The sequence below is a fragment of the Oryza glaberrima genome, chromosome 1 (assembly GCF_000147395.1).
Source record: "Oryza glaberrima chromosome 1, OglaRS2, whole genome shotgun sequence".
NCBI lineage: Eukaryota > Viridiplantae > Streptophyta > Magnoliopsida > Poales > Poaceae > Oryza > Oryza glaberrima.
In genome coordinates, this window is record NC_068326.1 from 38,027,430 (window position 1) to 38,041,929 (window position 14,500).

General features: G+C 47.3%; 1 protein-coding gene across 1 annotated transcript; it reads left to right on the forward strand.

Moving 5' to 3' along the window:
* The first annotated feature begins 1,777 nt into the window (after positions 1-1,777).
* LOC127759984 (uncharacterized) lies at positions 1,778-12,238 on the forward strand. The gene is made up of 6 exons (XM_052284196.1): positions 1,778-1,874; positions 2,027-2,951; positions 4,643-4,805; positions 6,824-6,887; positions 7,054-7,592; positions 11,723-12,238. Exons 1-6 carry the CDS (start codon positions 1,802-1,804, stop codon positions 12,110-12,112), a joined length of 2,154 nt encoding a protein of 717 aa, XP_052140156.1. The 5' UTR covers positions 1,778-1,801; the 3' UTR covers positions 12,113-12,238.
* Positions 12,239-14,500: the final 2,262 nt, after the last annotated feature.

A 14,500-nucleotide genomic window follows, 5' to 3' on the forward strand; every position in this document is an offset into this window, starting at 1 on the left:
TTGTGCTTCGATGCACGGGCCTTCGGGCACGGGCATCAGAACACCTCCCCTCAAATTTAAAATATCCAACGATGGGCAAAACTTGGGGTTTTACAAAAGACTTGGAAAACCCGACACCTGGGTCGGTGCTTGCGAACTAAATGAATTTCCAAAACCGCAGATTGGGGGACGTACCGGGAGTACGGTTTCTCGTTCTTGCATTTAAGGACCGTTTCCCTTGGAATTTCATCCGAACATAAGACAAGTGCGACCACATGGGTGAAATGGGACGTCCCTGGCTGAGTAATTAGCTAATCGGGGGAGCCATGATGCCAAGAGACATGTGGATTCAACGGGGTGGTGCCGGGGAGAACCCCCGGGCTTCCTAACACAGTATGGTCTGGGACCTAACCTGATGTCGGTCTGGGACCCCTCTCGTTGGCATATGGTAAACCTATGTCGGCTTTCGAAATGCCTTGTCATGAAATCCTCAAGGTCTCCAGACGTGGCCGTCTTGCACAGGCTGGGTGATCCGGGTTAGTAATGTCGTGTGGGTAAAGTGTACCCCCTCTGCAGAGGTTGTTAAACTATTCGAACAGCCGTGCCCACGGTCATGGGCGGATGTTAGGTGATTCCTAGCGTAGTTTTGTTTGACTACTGCTTTGTGAAATTGTTGTTGTGGAATGGGTTCGATGTTTGGAAAATCCGCGGCTGATGGGATCAGCCAGGCCCGGGTGGCGGTTTGAAAGCTGTTGGCCGGGTGCCAACCTTGAATCAATTCAAAGACTGATACATTGCACATACTCCGACCGGACGAGACGCACTGTCTCATCCGTGTCGTTTGAGAAGCACTCACTTAGTTGTTTCAAAAAGGAGTTTAAATAAAATCAATTGCAAAAACAACAGCCTTCCCTTTGAAGCCTGCATTAAACACTTAATTCCCATGGCTTGCTGAGTACTCTTGTACTCACCCTTGCTCTATATAAATAATCTCCCCCCCAGTTGCTGAAGAAGATGAAGTGGATCCCGCTGACGAGGAGTTCTTCTAGGAGCAAGTCGGCTACGATGAGTTTTAGGGTTTCGGTCCAGTTCCCAAGTCGCACCTGTGATGATTGGTCCAAGTCTTGGCTTCCGCTTTCCCTTTTGTAATGCAGTTGTGAGCTCGGGATCTGTCCGCAGCCCAACATGACTGTAGTCCTACTCTGTAATAAAGAGACCTCTGTTGCTGTGATATTATGTCTTCTTGTGATACCAGCACTGTTTCCTGGGACTGGTATCGATTAATAGGTTAATTTGGAGCGTCACGGGCTAGTTCCGTTCGGGGTTAGTTCGGGGCGTGACATATGTTAGGGTGTGACAGTTAGTTATGGAACTGCTGTGAGAAAGTGAGCTACCCATGGAATCATAAGCACGATTAATCTTGAATTGCTTGGTGATTTAATTTATTAGACTATTATCCTTTTAGACCTTTTGTTTGTAGCTAATTGGAGGTATGTATGAATTACACACTTCTAAAAATACGATTTCTCCAGAAACTTTCTATGTTAGTATTGATTAGATAACCTTTTTATAAGCTACTTGTAATTTTATATCTTTAATATTTAACTAATCCATGTATATATTAATTTATCGGCTTACCAGCTAGCTGTTTCGAACCGGTAGGTGGCAACAGGTATCCTGCCCTTTCATCGTTTTTTTGCATCGGTAGGTAACAGCTGGTTTTATGTATTACTCGACTTTGTATAAATAGGAGAGCATGCATGTTTCATCAATAGTTATCTTGTAGCTAGCTACCTGATCGAACTCGGGAAAATTATTTAAGATGGCAGCACAGGGTGTTTCCTCCGTGCTAGCGGTCGTATTGGTCATCGGAGCCTTCGTGTCCATCCCTACAGGTATATATATGCAAAATTTGATCAATCATCAGTTTAATTACATTAAGTAAACACTAGAAAAGTATGAAGAAATTTGATCGGTCTCTTGATTTGCATTTCTCGCACGTATGCACAGTGCATGAATATAATTGATCAACACATACGTATACTAGTGCAATCCATCGGCGTGTGCTACGGCGTAAAAGGGAACAACCTCCCGCCACGGAACGAGGTGGTGCAGCTGTACAAGTCCAAGGGCATCAACGGGATGCGCATCTACTACCCCGACAAGGAGGCGCTCAACGCCCTGCGCAACTCCGGCATCGCCCTCATCCTCGACGTCGGCGACCAGTTGTCCTATCTCGCCGCCAGCTCCTCCAACGCGGCCGCGTGGGTCCGCGACAACGTCAGGCCCTACTACCCGGCCGTGAACATCAAGTACATCGCCGTCGGCAACGAGGTGGAAGGCGGCGCCACGAATAGCATCCTCCCGGCCATCCGCAACGTCAACTCCGCCCTGGCCTCGTCGGGCCTCGGCGCCATCAAGGCGTCCACCGCGGTGAAGTTCGATGTCATCTCCAACTCCTACCCACCCTCCGCCGGCGTCTTCAGGGACGCCTACATGAAGGACATCGCGCGCTACCTGGCGAGCACCGGCGCGCCGCTGCTCGCCAACGTGTACCCGTACTTCGCCTACAGGGGGAACCCGCGCGACATCAGCCTCAACTACGCCACGTTCCGGCCGGGCACCACGGTGAGGGACCCAAACAACGGGCTCACCTACACCAACCTGTTCGACGCCATGGTGGACGCCGTGTACGCCGCGCTGGAGAAGGCCGGCGCCGGGAACGTGAAGGTGGTGGTGTCGGAGAGCGGGTGGCCGTCGGCGGGAGGGTTCGGGGCGAGCGTGGACAACGCGAGGGCGTACAACCAGGGGCTGATCGACCATGTCGGGCGTGGCACACCCAAGAGGCCGGGGGCACTAGAGGCGTACATATTCGCCATGTTCAACGAGAACCAGAAGAACGGGGATCCCACCGAGAAAAACTTTGGGCTCTTCTACCCTAACAAGTCGCCCGTGTATCCCATCCGCTTCTAGTATGTTTAATTAAGCTAAAAAAGCTAGCTGCACACATAGCAGTGTTCTTTTTAATTCCCGAATAAGACACACAGAGCAGTGGTAACTACTCGTCTATGTTGAGTTGTGATCCAAATTCATTTGTACTTAATAACTAACGGATCATCATCCCTTTTAGGGTTCCACTATATATATACCTCTTGTAAGCCGCCGTGCGGTGATGTAACCTCACCTCAGATATAGTGAAGATATTTTGCTGGCTGGCGCCCGTGGTTTTTTTCTCTCCTATTTTAGGAGGGTTTTCCACGTTAAATCTCGTGTCTTTTGTGATTGATCTACTGTTCTTTATCGTTTGTTCGCCTATCATTTCCTAACAGTCTACTCCAATGAAGTACTGCGCGACAGTACTATATATACGTGTGCATGCACACTTTTCAATGTATACTACTTTAAAAAGGCTACCAATAATGTCCTATGTTGATACTCTCTTTTTCGGTTGATAATACTTGTCGTTTAGATAAGGGCACAGTTTTCAAAAATCAACTTTGACAATTATGTTATGTTATAATATGTATAAAAGTGTTAACAATTATATGGTTTTATTAAATTACTTTTCAAGACTAATCTATCCATGTAGTTACAATATTTGAAAGATAACTATTTTAAAAAGATTCATAATCAAAGATTTTAAAGGTTGATCTCACCCTTATTTAAAACGATAAGTATTATCAGCCTGGAAGAAGTATAATATATAATAATGAATAAAGTGAAGGAAATGTCTTTCCTCGTTACTACCTACTAGGATGTGCATTCGATCTCCACAGTCACATGAACTTGAGGTGTACGTGTTCAGCCTTCGGCGCGAACGATTGGGAGGGGCCAACCGGCCGAGGACCCGACAAACGATTGGTCTGGTAGCCCAAGGCGGACTAGACCCGAGCAAAAATGTGCAACACGCCGATTATGTGCATGGGCCATTTGGCGACATTACGCAAAGAAAGAAGTTCAATTAGACTTCCCCAACTATAGTTCGAATCTGATTCTTACCGTTCAACCATAAAACCATTATAATAGCTCCTCCAAGTACTTAAAACCGCGCAGAATAACTCCCTCAGCAGTATTGATGGTGGTTTTCGCTGGCGTGATTGAGTCTCCGACACGTGGCACTGAAAACAAAAATAAAAAGGAAAAAATATATTGAACCCATATGTAAGTGAGGTACCAGTACCCCTATTACCCTTCTTTTTTTATCTCTACTGGCGCTCCTTCTCAAGATGAGCGGCGGGCCGAGCTTGAGCCGACTGTTGGAAGAAAGCGATTGCGGGGAGGCGGCAGGAAGAAGGCGCCTAGGACGGTAGAATCGAGACGGTGGGGAGAGAGAACTTGGCTTTGGTAGGGGAAGAAGAGGACCATGCACACCGGTGACGGAGCTCCACTACATTGCATGTGACCTCAATCACGCTGGCCAGATAAGCGGTGCAGTTGAGCTTGCCGAGAGGGATCTTGTTGGATCTACATCCCCGACAGGCCAGCCAAAACTGAGCTTCTCCACATCACGACACATCATGCTGCTTCTTCTCCCCTCACCGACGATCACCATGTCATGCTGCTCCTCACCCATCGGCCCATGGCCCAAGGTAGTAGCAGTGGGAAGCCGAAGGAGCACCAGGACAGGGACCACATCGTTGAAAGCGCCATTCCCTTGTGGAAGTCACTCTGGCGCAGAGTTGCAAGCAAAGGCAGAGGTCAATGATGGAGGTGGCAAGGTTGAGCTCGATGGGGTTCGTCGGACGCTGCCTCTCTTCCTCTGCATCTGTCTCTGTCTCTTCACTAAGAACCAAGGAGCTCAGAGGCAGAGGTCAACGACGGAGATGGTGAGGTCGAGCTCGATGAGGTTCATCGACTGTTGCCTCTCTTCCTCCGTTGCGTAAGTCTGTCTCTTCGCTAGGAGCTAGGGAGCTCGGAGCACTTGAGCTCACCGATGGCTCGGAGAGGTCAAGCTGGCCATCAGTCGATACCTCCTCGTCGATGCATAGAGGAGGAGGGAGAGGGCAACTAGCTAGCCAGGGGAGGAAGGGGAAAAGGAAGGAGAGTGGGAGGAGGAAGAAGGGAGGGAGAGAGAAGATAGCATGTGGGATCCACGTTGTATTTGACACGTGGGCCCATAGATTCTTTTGATTTTTTTTTTGAAATGGTTAGTGACATGTGAGTTCCATTCAGTTTATTTTTATTTATATTTTTGTTGATTGTGATTCCATGTAAGCACTACGTAGGATGACGACCATGTCAATGTGCCGAGTAGGTGCCACATCAATGAAAGCCACCGTTCAATACTGTCGAGGAAGTTGTTTTGCACTGTTTTATATTTGGATGAGCTGTTTTACGGTTAAGGGTATGAATTCGATTCGAACTATAAATTGGGGACTTAAAATGGACTTTTTGCTTACGCAAAGCCCTCACGGCCGAAACGATGGCCATGTAACCCAGATGGCCGAAACAAAAAGCCTTCTCACTTCATCCTGGTTGGGACTGGATCGAAGATGAGCGATCATCCACTTAGAGCCCACAAGTATCCAACCCCGCAAGCCTCACGCGAAATCCTCCTGGGCCAAAAGTGCCATACTTGCTGAAGAGTCAAGCCTCAAGTAGCCAGGCGAACTCAAAATCAAATAGGCACCTTATTTCTTTCGGTTCAATTTTGGTTTTCCTCTAGATTTGAAGATGAGTAGCTAACCTAATTGAAATCGTAAATCCGGGGGAACCAACGGGTTTCCCATGCAATGACGCCAGTCAAGCCCACCGATTTTGAGCGAGAATTAGTTACTGATGATACATGCTGTGCAGTTGTGCCCTTCGTTTGCTACCAAATTCGTTCGCTAATTGGATCGACTCAATGTGGTGCTATCAAGTTGCATAAGACTGCACCAATTGGATAAAAATCTGCGATTACTTGCTTGTTAATGCCGAAATTAAATGTGGAAGGGATGTTATTTAATACTTGAGTCAACTCCTTAATATCAATATTGTAAGTTTACCATTGCATTCCCCGGTCCACGTGCATCAGTGCATGCAATGAACAGCTAGTTAAGTAGGCGTTGAGCACAGCAATGACATACCTGCATGCTCTTCAACTGAAAATCGTTTCAGTTTGGGATAAGTTCGTGCACTGAAAAGGAAAGTAAACGTACGAGAGAAAGCAACTGCACCCTACTTATGCATGCCCACTTAACATTTTTTTTAGTTCAACCGATTCCATTTTTAATGGACAACTTCAAAATTTCATGTTTATTCAAAAAAAATATTTTTATCACTGACTCCGATGTGTTTTTGCTAGTTTTACACGTACATTTCATCGCTCCGAATCACCTCTAGATCAATTTCAAGATCTTTGAAGATGTGTAGCTTCAGTTTGTGCCCCAAACCATGAACATATTTTTACACGTCCTCTCTCTGAAACAAAGGATTAGTCTGATCCGCATTTTTACTCTGTTTATCCGCAAGAAAGTTTTTACACGTCCTCGCAAATTGCATGCTACATAATTCCTCCCTTTGTTTTTTAATAGATAACACCATTACTAACTTATAGTAATATTATTTATTTTTGTTGTGACATATTTATCATTAAAGAAACTTTAAGCATGACTTATACTTTAGCATATTCACACTAATTTTTGGAATAATACAAACAGTCCAACGTTGTTTCAAAAGTCAACAACGTCATTTATTAAAATATATTTTTTTCAAAAAAAAATGCATGCTAATTATAGACCTGCTAGGAACTTGTATAAATAGGGGTGAATGCTTTTGTTACATTGCATCTGCATGCAAAGTCCACCAGGCTTCTAACAACTAGCTATAGCTACTTGTGACTGCAAACAAAGATATGGCAAAGCATGGTGTTGCTTTCATTTTAACACTGGCATTGGTCCTTGGAGTACTTGCGGTCACTCCTAAAGGTAAGTATATATATCACGTGTATTAGGGCCTACACCCTCCATTCCCAATAAGAAGCAACTTTCATGGATGAATTTGGATAAATAGCTGCCCATTCGTTTATAGAAGTTGTTTTTAAGAGTTAGGAGTGCGTGTAACGTATATATTGTTCGTTCTACTAATCAACAGTGGTGCAATCCATTGGCGTGTGCTACGGCGTGAACGGCAACAACCTGCCGTCGCCGAGCGACGTCGTGAAGCTCTACCAGTCGAAGGGGATCGACTCCATGCGCATCTACTTCCCGAGGAGCGACATCCTCCAGGCACTCACCGGCTCAAACATCGCCCTCACCATGGGCGTCGCCAACGAGAACCTCTCCGCGTTCGCCTCCGACCCCTCCGCCGTGGCCAATTGGGTCAAGCAGAACGTCCAGGCCTACCCGGGCGTCAACTTCCGCTACATCGCCGTCGGCAACGAGGTTGAGAGCGGCAACACGCAGAACGTCCTCCCGGCCATGCAGAACATGAATAGCGCGCTCTCCGCTGCCGGCCTCAGCAACATCAAGGTGTCCGTGTCGGTGTCCCAGAAGGGCGTGCTCGCCGACCGGTACCCGCCGTCCAATGGCACGTTCTCCCCCGAAGCGACCTCGTACATGACGCCCATCGCGAAGTACCTGGCGAGCACCGGCGCGCCACTGATGGCCAACGTCTACCCCTACTTTGCCTACGTGGACAAGCAGGACCAGATCGACATCAAGTACGCGCTCTTCACGTCGCCGGGCACGGTGGTGCAGGACGGCGGCAACGCGTACCAGAACCTGTTCGACGCCAGCGTCGACACGTTCTACTCCGCGCTGGAGAGCGCCGGCGCCGGGAGCGTCCCGATCGTGGTGTCGGAGAGCGGGTGGCCGTCGGCTGGCGGCACGGCGGCGAGCGCCAGCAACGCGCAGACGTACAACCAGAACCTGATCAAACACGTCGGGCAGGGGACGCCCAAGAGGGCCGGGAGAATCGAGACCTACATTTTTGCCATGTTCAACGAGAACGACAAGAGAGGCGACGAGACGGAGAGGCACTTCGGCCTCTTCAACCCGGATCAGTCGCCGGCCTACACCATTAATTTCTAAAGAACAGCACTTACAGGCTCCATGCAATTAAGGAGATCGATGAGGAAAGCAACGACTATATAGTACGTAAGTTCCAGTTGCATGTTTGGATTTGATCGAATAATAAACTGTTACGTATATATACGTAACACTTGCATGTTTTGGATAGGCTATCTGTCATTTAATTTAAGCATGATGTGGTAAGATTGTAGCCCGGCAGATTTGTTGCATGATTCCGGTGCATGCATGTTTCGTTTTGTTGAATAATTCCTTTTTTTTAGTTCATGCATTACAGCATTAGCTAGTGCCGGGCGTAGTGTGCATGGTGTTGCGTTGTGGGCAACGTGTGTGTGCATCGTGGTGTACTTGTCAAAGGGCCACTGAGGCCATGTCTTGCATGTAATTTCTTTTATAAGTAGGAGTGTAAACAGAAAAGCAGCGTTTCATTGGCTGCACCAAAATTCCTCGGTGTTCACTTTGTCCCAAAGCTCTGTGCATTTCGTCGAACACCTCTCGTTCATCTTCTCCACAGATTCTTCACGGCGAACTTGGGCTCATCGTCAACAAGATTATCCTGGGCTGTATATGGTGAATTCCTAAGGCTTTAATAAATTCATCTCCACGGCCATGCGGCCATGCCAGTGTTCTAGCTATCTAGTGTACTGGGTAAAGTGTTTTTATCCTTCGAGAGAATATCGTCTCGTTTCTTACGTGTCACTTAAATACTCATTAAAATATTGACAAACTAAATTAATATAAAATATATCAATCAACAAACATGTAAGTTTAAATTCAACTTCTACAAGTTGTAAGAAAATAACAAATATAATTGTAAATGTACGTTAACTATTTTCAGTTTAATTTATTCTTTTTGTTGTAACATGTAAAAGTCGAATTTGACTTTGCATGTTTGCGGAGTGATATATTTCATATTAATCTATATTGTATTTTTTAAAAAAATTTCTAATAACTATTTAGGTGGCATGTAAGAAATGAAGTGATGTAAAATTTTTTAGGGCAGTATTGTAAGTAGCGGGACGCACTGTATCTTGTGCTACGGTTTCGAGGATGTAATTCAAACTCAATATCAACATGAGGGACCTGAAGTGAACTTATTCCCAGGACAAACGCAGCAATCCGATTGGGCTCATCAGATTTTGGATCGGAACCAACTCTACTGAAACATTTAGGCCCAGTTAGGCCTATTTGTGTCTGGACCAGTGGTAGCGATCCTTTCGGCCCACTACAATTTGGATTGCAACAAGGGAGTACCTATACACTTTCGAAAGATTTTTATGATCGTATCACACAGATTTTTAATCTTTGAATTAAAATCTGATAGATATAATAAAAAGCAAAAAGCAATTAAGAAACACCATAATGGACACTAAATTACCATATCCTCAAGAAAAAGACCAAATCCAATACAAAATTTAAAATTTACATGCGAAGATTCAAAAATTACAGTGTAACTTACAAAAGTTACAGTGTAAGTTTCATAAATTACACTGTAACTTACAAGAAAATGCACTGTAAATTTAAGTGAGAAAATCGAGTGAGAGATAAGAAAAAATCTTTCGAGTGAGATATAGCAAAATCGTTGCAACAAAGGGTAGCGTCTCAATGGGGCCAATCTGAATTGGACCGCAGATGGGCGATCCACTTAGAGCCCACGTAACCCAACCCGGTCAAGCGAAATCCTCCCCTCTGCGGGCCTACTTTCTCTAATCTTGAATTAGGAAAGAAGGAGATATTCGCGACTCCTGATGGGCCAGTGGCCTTGGAGAGCCTACCGCTCGTCGGCGTAAGGCAATGTCCATAACGTTTCCTTTTGCTGAGCCGAAAAGCCCATACTCCACAGTGCTCAAGCCTCAAGTAGTGAATTTTTAAGAAACTCAAAATCAAATAGTCACCTTTTTCTTTCGATTCGATTTTGGGGTCCTCTATAGATTTGTACTCCCTCCGTCCCTAAATATTTGACATCGTTGACTTTTTAGCATAAGTTTGACCGTTCATCATATTTTAATTTTAAAAATTAAGTAATTATTAATTCTTTTCCTATTATTTGATTCATTGTTAAATACACTTTTATATATACATATAGTTTTACATATTTCACAAAAGTTTTTAATAAGATGAACGACCAAACATATTTAAAAAAGTCAACGGCGTCAAATATTTAAGGACGGAGGGAGTAGATGAGTAGCTAATTAACCTAATGGAAATCGTACATCCGGGGGGACCAACGGGTTTGCCATGCCATATGAATATATGATGCCAGTCCATGCCCACCGATTTTGAGCGATAATTAGTTCCTGATGATACATGTGCCCTTTGTTTGCTACCAAATCTTCGTTCAGTAATTGGATCGCCTCAATGTGATGCTATCAAAGCTACATAAGACTGCACAAATTGGACAAAAATCAGCTCAGTACTTGCTTGTTAATGCCGAAATAAAATCTGGAATTGATGTTATTTAATCCTTGAGTCAGCTCCTCAATATCAATATTGTAAGTTTACCATGCATTCCCTAGTCACCGTGCGTGCATTGAACAGCTACTAGTTGAGTTGAGGCGTTGAGCAGAGCGATGACATGCATGCATGCTCTTCAATACAAAATCGTTGCGATTTTGGATAAGTTCGTGTACTGAAAATGATAGTAAACGTACGAGACAAAGCAACTTCACCGTACATATATATCAAATATTTGTATGCACATTTGACATTTTCTAGCTAGTACAACCGGTTTCATTTTTAATGGAGACAAACGTGAAGGGACTAGTAGCATACTGAACATTGACTGATACAGACAGTTCGAATATGGAATTACCCACAACCTTTTCGATCTCTCTTTATAATATGATAGATTGTTCGTTCAAAAAACATAATATGATAGATCATTAACTTTAACATATATTTATCCATCCTGTTGTATTCTCCTGCTCAAAATGTATCTGTATAAATAGGGGTGCCTTCTCACGTTGTACATCAATCAACCATCTTGTAGCAGCTACACGGTGAAGAGATGGCAGGGCAGGGTGTTGCCTGCGCGCTAGCCGTCGCATTGTTCATCGGGTCCCTCGTGTCCATCCCTACAGGTAATATATATGCAGATATATTTTGATCCACCAGTTTACACGCCAGGAATTAAACCATGCAGAACACATACTAACACATTTGATTCGCGTGGCTGCATGCGCGCATTGATCGTCGATCAACATTCAACAGCAGTGCGATCCATCGGCGTGTGCAACGGCATATTGGGGAACAACCTGCCGTCGCCGGCCGACGTGGTGAAGCTCTACCAGTCCAACGGCATCGCCGCGATGCGTATCTACTCCCCGCACGCCGCCACCCTGCGTGCGCTCACCGGCACCGACATCGCCGTCATCGTCGACGAGCCGGCCATCGACCAATTCCTCACTCTATCCGCCGCATCAGACTGGGTTCAGAGCAACATCAAGCCGTACCAGGGCGTCAACATCAGGTACATCGCCGTCGGGAACGAGGTGTCCGGCGACGCCACGCGGAGCATCCTCCCGGCCATGGAGAACCTCACCAAGGCGCTGTCCGCGGCCGGCTTCGGCAAGATCAAGGTGTCCACGGCCGTCAAGATGGACGTGCTCGGCACCTCGTCGCCGCCCTCCGGCGGCGAGTTCAGCGACGCCGCCGTCATGGCCCCCATCGCGAAGTTCTTGGCGAGCAACGGCTCGCCGCTGCTGGCCAACGTCTACCCCTACTTCGCCTACAAGGGCGGCGACGTCGACCTCAACTTCGCCCTCTTCCAGCCGACCACGGCGACGGTGGCCGACGACGGACGGACATACAGCAACATGTTCGCCGCGATGGTGGACGCCATGTACTCGGCGTTGGAGAAGGCCGGGGCGCCGGGGGTGGCCGTCGTCGTGTCCGAGAGCGGGTGGCCGTCGGCCGGCGGCTCCGGCGCGAGCGCGGACAACGCGCGGAGGTACAACCAGGGACTGATCGACCACGTTGGCATGGGCACGCCCAAGAGGGCAGGCGCCATGGAGGCGTACATATTCGCCATGTTCAACGAGAACCAGAAGGACGGGGACGAGACGGAGAGGCACTATGGGTTGTTCAACCCCGACAAGTCGCCGGCGTACCCTATCAAGTTCTGAATTAGTTGAAAGGTGTTCTCGTGAAGGAAAATCTTGAAAAAGAGCTTTTTAATTTCAAATACACATAGCTGTTGCCAGTTAAGTATAGTATGAGTATCCGGCATCATGTGTGATAAGCTGGTAGCAGTAACCCAGCAAATTATCCGCTACTGTTGTTCTTCAGGTTTTAATAAAGCAGTGGCTATATGAAATTATGAATGTCCATGTGTTCTACTAGCTAGTGTGCTGCTCGTATGATCTTCATCGTCAGCTTTGTTCTTATATGAACGTATATATGATCGTACATATACGTTCTTATATGTTCTTTCGTCAGCCTTCATATATACGATCATATAATATAAGAACGAAGTGTAACAAGTTGAGATCGATCGAGATGGAAATAATACCAGCTCCGTGCCTCCGTCAGATGGCGGAAGCCCCGCCGTCTCCCTCTCGTCGCCGTAGCTAAGTTGATATAGTTTATTGGGGCCATCACGTGCGAATCCGCACACTGGATTAACAAGCTAAGCTGAGACAGTAGTACCAGAATTTTTTTATCGATTTCTCTAAGATTTCTCTCCGTTTTCTCTGTTATTCCCTTATTCCTTTTCCTTTTTTTCTAGCTTTTCTTACCTTTTTGTTACACTTCGTTCTTACGTTTTTTTTAGTATTTCTCTGCCTTTTCGCCGTTTGGCAGCCTACTTAGGAATGTTGTATCATTTTGACCCATCATTAACGCAATAGGTAGAATCTCTGTACCTTTTCAGAGTAAAAATAACCTTCACACCTGGTGTAGCTCCGGCCGCCGCCGGCGGCCCGAAAAGCGCAAGGAGCGAGAGGAGGTGAGCTGCGCGCCAACTTGAGGACATTGTAACGACGCTATCCCGTCGGGTTTCCGTGAACCGTGGGATTTGAAGTTTACGGTCCACAATAGGAATAAGTTTACTGAGGTTACTTGTGAACAAATCCGATTTTCATCATTCAACCAAAAAACCAAATACGACGGGTCCCTTAACTATCAAGAGGACAATCTCCTCAGTATCAGGTCGATTCCGGTGCTGGTTGTCTTGCTGATGTTGTTCTTCTCCACCATGCTTCCGCGGAAATAGTCGCGCGGTTCATCAGCCTACTTGTTGTTGCAATGTGATGCAGAAGCATGCATCCGAGGCTGATTGTAACGCTCCGCTTTTCGTGAGGCGTTAAAAACTAATTCGGCAAAATCCTAATTGCGAAAATTTTCGTTCTTTGTGTGCGAGTCTAAGTCGTGCCAAGATCTCATTTCAAATCCCGTTGTTCCCTCTCATCGAAATCAAAATCCTCCACCTCAAATTCCTCTTCCGATTCAAGTCTCCAAATCAAGTTCCGAAATTCAGTCGCATCCTTTGAATCCTCGCTAAACGCTCGCTCCCAATTTCGAAAAATACCAAACTCTATCTTGAGCCTTCCTTGATTCCTCCCCTGAACCCTCGAGTTCGAATGTCGAATTTGAATCCAACTACAAACTCCAATTCTCTCCAAATCAGCCTTCTCTGTGAAAGTCTATTTTACCTCCCTCTGGCTCGGTGGGCCGACTCTTCTTCCCCGGCCCATCTCCTCTCAGCCCGCTCCCCTCCTCACGTGGTTTGCACGTGCCCTGCCTGAGAGAAAGCGCCTCTCTCTCTCCCCCGATCTCTCTCTCTCTCGTTTTCTCTCGCTCTCTCTCGCCCGCGCTCCGCGCCGCCGCTTTGTCGTTCAAACCCACCACCGCCTTCGCTCTTTCCCGCACGCGCGCGCATGGCCGACTGGCCGGTCGCTGCCGCTGTCAGCCCTGCCGCGCCTGCGCCGTGCAGCCGCCCGGCCTCGCTCGCCTTTTGCCGACGTCGCCACTGTCATCGCCTGGCTCCGATGCCCCCATGCCGCATCCTTCCAAAACCAGGAGACAGAGCTCGTGCTCCTCTCTCTCGTTCTCACATCCTCCTTCCTCCCAAAATAGCAAGGGAGCAAAGCTCGTTTCCCTCCTCTTTTCACCTTTTTCCTTAGCCGGCGTCACGCCCGTGACCGCCTCTGCCGCCGCTTGGCCGCTAGCTCTGAGCACGACCTCCAGCTGCCGCCTTGACCGCCCTAAGGTCGGTTTGAACCGACCTCCCACGCGAACCGACCTCGCCTCCACTATAAAGCTGAGTCCCTCCTCTCAAATCCCTCCCACTTCAGTCTCCACCGCTGCAGTGACATCGCCGCCTTGCTGCCGCTGTCCTCGCCTTCCTCCGCCGTCGCGTGTGCCGGGAAGCCGGCGTGCGCGCGGAGCCGAAGAGGACTCCAGTCGCCCTCTCTCCCTCCCCTTCCCCGGCCCGAGACCAAGGTGATCCCGCCTGTGCCGTCGGACACTCTTCCCGGCGATCTCCCGACGCGGTAGCCCCCGTTCTCCCTCCC

What these genes read in the sequence shown, in the direction of transcription:
- LOC127759984 (XM_052284196.1), top strand. Translation starts at nt 1,802, where the DNA reads ATGGCAGCACAGGGTGTTTCCTCCGTGCTAGCGGTCGTATTGGTCATC. An exon ending in AGAGGTCAACGACGGAGATG is followed by an intron (nt 4,806 to 6,823) that starts GTGAGGTCGAGC and finishes GATATGGCAAAG; the next exon opens with CATGGTGTTGCTTTCATTTT. An exon ending in ACTTGCGGTCACTCCTAAAG is followed by an intron (nt 6,888 to 7,053) that starts GTAAGTATATAT and finishes ACTAATCAACAG; the next exon opens with TGGTGCAATCCATTGGCGTG.